Source organism: Lactuca sativa, chromosome 7 (genome assembly GCF_002870075.4).
Source record: "Lactuca sativa cultivar Salinas chromosome 7, Lsat_Salinas_v11, whole genome shotgun sequence".
NCBI lineage: Eukaryota > Viridiplantae > Streptophyta > Magnoliopsida > Asterales > Asteraceae > Lactuca > Lactuca sativa.
In genome coordinates this window covers 169,462,559-169,471,675 of record NC_056629.2, presented here as the reverse complement: position 1 = coordinate 169,471,675, position 9,117 = coordinate 169,462,559, and the positions used below count along the sequence as shown (strand labels likewise).

General features: G+C 36.8%; 1 protein-coding gene across 1 annotated transcript; it reads left to right on the top strand.

Annotated features, from left to right (window-relative positions):
• The first annotated feature begins 458 nt into the window (after positions 1–458).
• LOC111912011 (2S seed storage protein) lies at positions 459–1,526 on the top strand. The gene has a single exon (XM_023907771.3). The coding sequence runs from the start codon at positions 480–482 to the stop codon at positions 1,329–1,331; it is 852 nt and encodes a 283-aa protein (XP_023763539.1). The 5' UTR covers positions 459–479; the 3' UTR covers positions 1,332–1,526.
• Positions 1,527–9,117: the final 7,591 nt, after the last annotated feature.

Sequence of the window (9,117 nt, the reverse complement as noted above, 5' to 3'; positions counted from 1 at the left end):
CTTCAAAATACTTAAAGTATGTCGTAAATGTTTTTCATATATGACTTGTCATAAACTTTTTAATTTTAGGCGGATCACTTCACCCACATTCCCATAACATACCCTTGCCGGTGCATGTTATGTTAGTTAACTCAAACCGTCAAACGAACTCATTAGCTTTGATTAGACTACTTCTCATAGTACCAATAAGATAGAACGTGGCTAACTAAAAATTAATTATATACTATATATGAAATAAATTATATATTACTCAAATCCATCTGGAGCCATTACACTACCACAAGCGTTCGAACAACAGAATAGACACCTAAAGCTCCCAAAAAAGCACTTCCACTTGTTACATTTGAGATGTAAAAACTCGTACGTGTTGCTCGACAGCTATTCAACTTCGCCACCTATTACAACCAGCTCTCCACGTGTGCAGCCACATGTACCATAAATACCCACCACCACAACCATCGATTCACAACCATCCCACAATGGCAAAGCTCATAGCACTAGCACTTGCTTTCACAGCCCTTGTAGCCTTTGCTTCCGCCCACAGCACCATCATCACCACCACCATCGAGGAGGAAAGCACATTCTCGAAGCAGCAGTGCAGCCGACAGCTCCAGGGTCAAAGATTGAATCAGTGCCAGAGGTATCTCGCGCAGGGCCAGAGTTTGTATGAAGAAGACGACCGGAGTCAGAAACAGGGCGGCCTCCAGTTGTGCTGCCAAGAGCTCCAATTCGTCGACGAGCAGTGCCAGTGTGAGGCTGTGAAGGAAGCATTCCGGGAAGCCCAGAAGATGCAACAACAACAACAGGGACAACAAGGCGGAAGCTTCGGTTCCAAGCAGATCAGACAAATGATGCAGAAGGCTCAGAACCTTCCTAACCAATGCAAACTCCAAACTAGACAATGCCAAGTCGGAAAAATCTCAATCACCACCTTCACCACTATCACCGAGGACACCACCTACAGCCGCCGTGGCTCGCAACAGCAGTGTGAGCACATCCGAAGCCGACAATTCAACCAGTGCCAAAACTTCATCCAACGACAAATGGGTTCCTATGCAACCCTTCTGATGAGCGTCAGCAGGCAAGGTCAACAGCCACAAGGTCTCGAACAATGCTGCAATGAGCTTCAGAACGTGGAGGAAGAATGCCAGTGCGAGGCCATGCAGGAGGTGTACAGGCAAGCCCAGAGGCAGCAGCAACAAGGGAGCCAACAACGTAGCCGACGTGGTGGACAGCCTCAGACCCAAGACTTGCAGCAGATTGTTCAAAGTCTGCCCAACCAATGCAAACTAGAAGTGCAGCAATGCCGAATCCCATCTACCATGTTCTAAGGTGGAGATTAATTAATGATCCAGGAATAAATGTCATTCGCATCTCTAATCAGGTTTTACGGTTTTGAATTTTGAGATGGGAGTAGTTGCAAAAATAAGTAGGCTCATGGAGAGATGAGTATCTATAAATCTCATGTAATCGCTCTTTCATCTTTTTTATGAATAAATAAAATGATGGCTGCGTCTTTTATTCCATGAAGATAGAGAAACATTTATAACCAACTTAATTACTTGTTTCGTCTAAAAATTATTGTCCATAGATAAAAAAAACACACAGATTAACAAAATATTAATCACACTAACTTCATACTAACTTTATACAATAAAATGACAATTTTGTCCTTATTTGCATTTAATGTCCCATTAAATATTTAGTGAGTTAAGTAATAATGAAGGATATTTTCTTAAAATATTATTTATAAGAAGAAAATGGATCTGACTTTGGCGTTTACCACCTTAATTTGGATATAGTCTTTTGGGCAATCTCAGTTGTGGCTGAGAACAACTTATATTTGGCCATGTTGGACTCATAGGTAGAGGTCTTTAGCATGCCATGAAATTCCATTGTAGGCCTCTCTAGATTATTCATATTAAATTTCAGAATGAACTCACAATTTACTGATTGTATTAACTCGGCAACGAGTTTAGAATTATATTTGTAGCTAACTCTTGATCACTGACCGTATTATCTCGGCAACAAGTTCAGAATTATATTTGTAACTAACTCCTGCATTATCAGAAAACATAATCGCACAGCTAATCAATATATACAACTACTAGAAAAACAGCATTTTACGACGCGCAATGCGTGTCGTAAAACGCTTAGACGACGCGCAAATGTGTGTCAAGGAAGGCCCTGTCATAACGAGGGACGACACACTTTTGCGCTTCGTCTATTTACAACGCGCATTTACAACGTGCCCTTACGACACACAATGCGTGTCAAGGAAGGCTCTATCATAAAAAAGATGACACGCATTTGCGTGTCGTAATTTACGACGTGCGTTTACGACTTGCATTGCGTATCGTTAAAGCCCCTGTCATAAAGAAAGATGACACACATTTTTGCGTGTCATAATTTTAAATGTTTTAAAAATATATATATATTTGATAGATTTACTAATTTTAAAATTAAATAATACATTTAAAGTCTCATAATGCAAAATAAAATACTTATATAACAAAACAATCCATTTCATAAAATAAATGTACTAATATTGAGAACTAATCCCATTTAATTGTTAGTTTATTAACATCAATCAAACTAGAAAAACAAATCTTCCTAATCAAAATAAGAACAAACATATAAAACACAAACTATTTCGAAATTGCCAGAAATGTTTTGGATTTGTGAGATCATTAATCGTCTCCTCTATTGTAGGGCGTGTTTTTTATGCTCCTTGTAGGCCTAATAAATCCTGACAAATGAAATGGATTATTTGAGGATTTAAAACTGATGAAATGATTGAATACATACATACCTTTAGTGGGAAAATTACCCACATAGACAAAAACCAACTTCAACTTCAATGTAAACGCTTCTGGTCTACAAATTTCAACAACTCTGCTCATGTTGAAGAGTTCCAAATAATTTTCACACAATACAACACCATCAATAAAAAGATATATTGAAATAAAATCAAAGAAGTAAAATGGAGATATAAAGCATACCATAACAACAAATCTATATGTAGTAGGCTCAAGTACAATATGAGCTCCTGTTAGAAAGATGGTCAAAACTTAGTCATATGAGAGAGATAAAGGGTAGGTGGGTTACCTGGATAGCTACTTCTAAGCAAATGCTTGATGAAGCTTGTTTTCCCTGTTGAGTATTGACCCAAAAGCATCACCATTGGTTTGGCATCAAAATCGTTGTTTGTCTACAAAAACATATTAACATGGTAAGTTTCTAAAAAAACTATATAACATGGGTATTCAAAAAAAGGACAACATACAAATTAGGAGTTGTTATAAAGTAAAATTGCAAATATATATTTCAGGATAGGGGAATTATAATTCTTGATTTGTTAGATCAACTGGAATAGTTAATGATGCTATATTTTCTGTTTCATTGTGATAAAGATGAATATTTTCATGAGCAGCTGTGGTTTAGGAAATTTTGAGGGACAGAGAGAACAACAGTAATAGAAACAGACACCATTAATAATGAAAATGATATTGCTAATAACATGGAACAGGGAAAGAGAAAGTACCCTAAAAGTTGCTTCCCCTGTATATGGTAATTTGTATTTTCTTTAAAGATATGGTTTTTAGAAGGCTAAAACAAAAGGACTTCAACAGCTCTTTCAACATTCTCTTTAAAATTGATTGTAGTATGCATTTACTGGATGTTGTGGTAGTTATAGTAACCTTTATATGCTTAAGGTGATATATAGAAACTCTGGGACTCATAGAAAGGCAAAAACCAATAGTAGATAACTTATGATGAAATAAAAACATGTACCAACAAAGGAATTTGGGGAAAATGACTCTTGAGGGTAATTAACTTTTGCGTTTGTACTCATTTGGTCCCTTTTCTTTTTTTTGTATTCAATATACCATCGAACTTGTTGTCGGTGTTTACCATAGCCCTTTTGACCGGCTTTTGACCTGTGATAGCCGGTCAAAGGGCTATGGTAAACACCAACAACAAGTTCGATGGTATATTGAATACAAAAAAAAGAAAAGGGACCAAATGAGAACAAACGCAACAGTTGGTTACCCTCCTGATTCATTTTCCCTTTACTCATTTACAACAAATCCCACATCATCTCCTACTGATATTAATAACTTTTATGAGATTCATTCTTGCTTCTCTTCAAAACATAACCTACGAAAGGACATTATTCATACATGTACAACTTTGTAATGCACTTGAATATTTATTAGGGGAATCTTGACTAAGCAGGCGCATTTCATGACTACATTTACATTTCAATCAAATGATTTATCGTATCATGGATTCTAGACAAGTCTACAAACGAGTGGAATCATAAGTGCTATGATTTTTGAGTTTACTTAGCTTTAAGATCGAACTCATGGGATAAGATACAACATCAATATGTACAATATTATGGTGTATTGTACATATTGATGTTGTATCTTATCCCATGAGTTCGATCTTAAAGCTAAGTAAACTCAAAAATCATAGCACTTATGATTCCACTCGTTTGTAGACTTGTCTAGAATCCATGATACGATAAATCATTTGATTGAAATGTAAATGTAGTCATGAAATGCGCCTGCTTAGTCAAGATTCCCCTAATAAATATTCAAGTGCATTACAAAGTTGTACATGTATGAATAATGTCCTTTCGTAGGTTATGTTTTGAAGAGAAGCAAGAATGAATCTCATAAAAGTTATTAATATCAGTAGGAGATGATGTGGGATTTGTTGTAAATGAGTAAAGGGAAAATGAATCAGGAGGGTAACCAACTGTTGCGTTTGTTCTCATTTGGTCCCTTTTCTTTTTTTTGTATTCAATATACCATCGAACTTGTTGTTGGTGTTTACCATAGCCCTTTGACCGGCTATCACAGGTCAAAAGCCGGTCAAAAGGGCTATGGTAAACACCAACAACAAGTTCGATGGTATATTGAATACAAAAAAAAGAAAAGGGACCAAATGAGTACAAACGCAAAAGTTAATTACCCTCAAGAGTCATTTTCCCGGGAATTTGTAAGGATAATGTACCTTGTTGTAATCCAGGAGGGAGGCGATATAAACCCTAATGATCGACAACATTATATGAGAGTGAAAGAGAATATAAAAACATAATCTTGAATCCATACAGATTTAGGGCTCGATTGTGAGAACAGACCAATTTTTTTCCATCTTCATCAAATCACAGGAACCCTGGTGTGTTTATCGCTTGGCCTTGTAGTGGGGGTTCGATGATTCATGCTTACCTGATCCTTATGATTGCACTGTCATTTGTATGACCCAATCAATCTAAGACGGAGACAGAAAAATCGACGATAGAAAAAGGAGTATGGTTTGAGAATGAGAGAAAGAATGTTGTGTAGGTGATGAGGGAAGCATGTGGTTGAAGGTGGAAGGTATTCAACGGTGAATGAGATAAGGGAAGGGTGATATAAATTGTAAAGAAGATGAACAGATGTATAGCATCACCGGGCGAAAGAAATAGTGATATAGTGGAGAGGTTGTTGGGGGATAAGGAATGAGCACCTGGTCAAGAGGCAGAAATCGAAGGAATATTGGTTTAACTTTGACTCGTTCATTTGTTGGCCCTTAAGTTTGTGATGCATAAATTGCTTGTAAATATTGCAGTAATTTTTGTACCTCTTAAAATTCAACATTTAGGGGTAAATGCTTATTAAGGTGTGTGTGTGTGTGTATATATATATTAATCAAATGACCAATTGTACAATTAATTTATCCTTACTAGTTCTCTCATTTTTTTTTAATTTTCTTCATTAGGAGTATTATACTTGTTTTTTTGAATGTTATCTTACTAGGTGTGAGACCCGTGTATTACACGTGTTGATTTAAAAAAAATTAAACATTAAATTAAAGTGTAAATACAAAATATTTTTTAATGTACAACTTTAAAATAAAAAATGAATAAACTATTTATTGCAATTTAATATCATATATATGATATTTAATACTTTACATATATAAGTATATGACTTTATTTTAAAAATTGAAACAAACCAAAAATTGACAAGTGGATGATATTCATTTCAAAAACACCACAAAATAACAAGTGTCAAAACTCATGAGAGATTGACATATACTAAAAAAAACTTCATTATTAAGGAGGATTATGTCATCGAATTGCGTTACCAAACTTTAGCTCTAATAAGTAGGTCAAAGGAAGGTCTAGTTGTGACAACCCGAAGTTTGCTCCATCGCCGTAACCCGTTTCCGTCCATAAAATTCATCTTTTTCGAATTGTTTCCGTTTAAGTTTTTAAATTAAGTCATTATTTTTGAGACTTCCATTATGACTTAATTAGTATCCAAAAATGTTAGAAACCCAAGAAAACATTCCAGGTTATTATTAGAAATTTTTAGTTTCGACCATGTTGGGTTACGATAACTTAATCGGGTGCGACCAAAAGCCCCGTTTAACGTCGGTATCGGATAGAATTCCACCGAGCCCCAAACCCGAACCCTATTTAAATTTGAGTGGGCTTCATTTGAACTTTTCCACTCTCTCTCTCTACTCTCTCACTAGAAACTCAATCTTGGATCCAAAATCACCCATTTCAAGCCCCAAATAGGTATGTAATCCTTCCTTACTCATAGATTAACAAGTTTAGCTTACAAATTCATGGTTTAATCATGAAATAGGACCAAAGACATGATTTTACGGCCCTGGAACACCCTTGGGCCGCAAACTCATACAAAAGGGGTTTTTGAGCCTTAAAACCCTTCCAAAACACATTTTGAGCTTAGATACGACTTAGGGGCTTACCATACTGGACTTAGAACACCTAAACCTTAACATTTGAGGAGTAAACATGAGTTTACTGCCCAAGAACATGCTTGGGCCGTAAACACTAATTCTTAGGCCGTAAACACCTTCTAAGGTGTTAACATGCCCCTTAAACACCTCCTAAGACTTGGAATAAAGTCTAGAAGCAACCACAAATGAGTTAGGAACCTTAAACTTGATAGAAACCACCCCCTAAGGAGTTCACAGCCGTAAACCCAAGGATGGATTCCTGGGCCGTAAACTCCATTAAATGGATCAAATGGTGCCTTAACTTCATCCTATGGCTTGTATATTGTGCTAGGAACACTTGTGATTGACCTAGGACCACCAAAACACACTTTGAATAGGAACATAAGAGTTTACGGCCGTAAACTCCTAGTTTATTGTCGTAAACTCCTAGTTTATTGTCGTAAACTCCTCAAATGGTCCTTAGGATGTCCAAATTACCTTCCAATGCCTTAAAACCAAGCCTAGCATTACACCACAAGAGTTTTTAGACCATTAGGCACCCAAGAACACCTCACCATGAGTTTACGGCCGTAAAATCATGGGGAGTTGGTCATTTTGGCCGTAAACTCCATATCCAAGCCATACACATCCATAGATGCCACCCGGGTCACTCCAAACACTTGAAATGAAGTGTTTTCGCGACTAAAAGTGTATATCCTCAACTAATTAGTAGTACAAAGCCTAATTAGATACAATTGTGTATCTTTTCATATTACATAGGAACCTCGCACGCGTTCAAGCCCCGAACTGACATTTAGCATCCAAACCGACACATTCCGCGACCGGTGAGTTCATACCCCTACATTTTTCCATGTTTTCAATGTTTTCAGGGGGAATACGAGCAAAGGTACAAGGAAATCTTGTACTCAAAATTATGATTTCATTTGATCTATTTCATATTTCGTATGCTTTTAACATGGAAAACTGTATTAACCAATCATTCAACTTGCAGAGAAAACCGTCATGTTATTTGTGAAACTTGTTTTAAAATGTTATATTTTATATTTCACAAATGTATTTCCACATCATTACTGTTAAAAGTATGAACCTTAGAACTTTAAGACGTCCTTGATAACACTCCCCATAGATACGAGAGTGAAGGACTAATAACATTAAACTTAGAACTTTACCACTCCCCCTAGTTACGAGAGTGGTGGAATAGTAACATTAAACTTATAACTTTAGACAAGTCCTTGATAACACTCCCCCTAGTTACGAGAGTGAAGGACTAAATAAACAGAATTTCCCGTTTTATTATCTTTTAATTCATTAATCTTAAGATTGGAGACACCTCCTTGTAACACTCCCCCTAGTTACGAGAGTGTAGGACAACCCCCGTAACCAGAATCCCTTGAAGGGAGAACGTGACTTCAGTGTATAGATCTATACGGGATTGACAACCCCGCACCTGGCTGCTAGCTACAGTGTAACGCCCGTAGATCAGGGCTAGTCAATTTAGAGACGATAGGCATCAAAAATGAATTTTTGATGAAAGATTATTTAGAATGAATAATCTTAACTAAGTTGTAGTATATGTTACAAGGATTCCGTACATATAAAGAACGCCGAAATCCGAGTTATAAAGAAGAAGTTATGACCTGTCGAAGTTTCGCGACAGAACCGGCACGACACAGCGCGACGTAAAAAGTGAATTTACGTTAGAGTGATATTTAGCCTTAGCAATCTAAATGAAAGTCTTATAATACGTTAAACCATGAGCGTGCATAAAAAGAACGCCCAAATCTGACTTCGTATGAGGAAGTTATGATTTTTATATGTTTCGACTTAGCGGTATGCAGCCCGAAATACTCGATTTGAGATCGAGCGGTTTTTAGCCGAAACAATCTAAACGAGAATCGAAGATCTCGTTGTTGGTATCGAAGCGATGAAAAGTTAGGCGATAACGGACGTCAAACGAAGAAATTATGAATTTATAACGAAGTTTTCCTATCCTGGCCTACTAAAAATAAATAATAAAAATAAAGTCAAAATTAGCCGACGAAGTCTAAACGAAAGCTGTAGAGCGTAGTCTTACCTACGTGTGGATATAAAGAACGTCAAAAACGGAGTTTGTATGAAGAAGATATGAATTTACAAAGTTTATTAAATAATTAATATTTAAATTTAATTATAAAACCCGGTATTATCCGAAGGGGGAGTCACCGGGCATATCCGAAGTACACCCAGCGTACTGCTGTACGCCCCTACAGCGAAGCATGACGACCTTCGCACTCGAGTTCTTCGGATGACGAACGCAATGACGATTTCGGACCAGTACGCCCCGCGTACTCCAAAGCTCCAGCCTCTTATAAA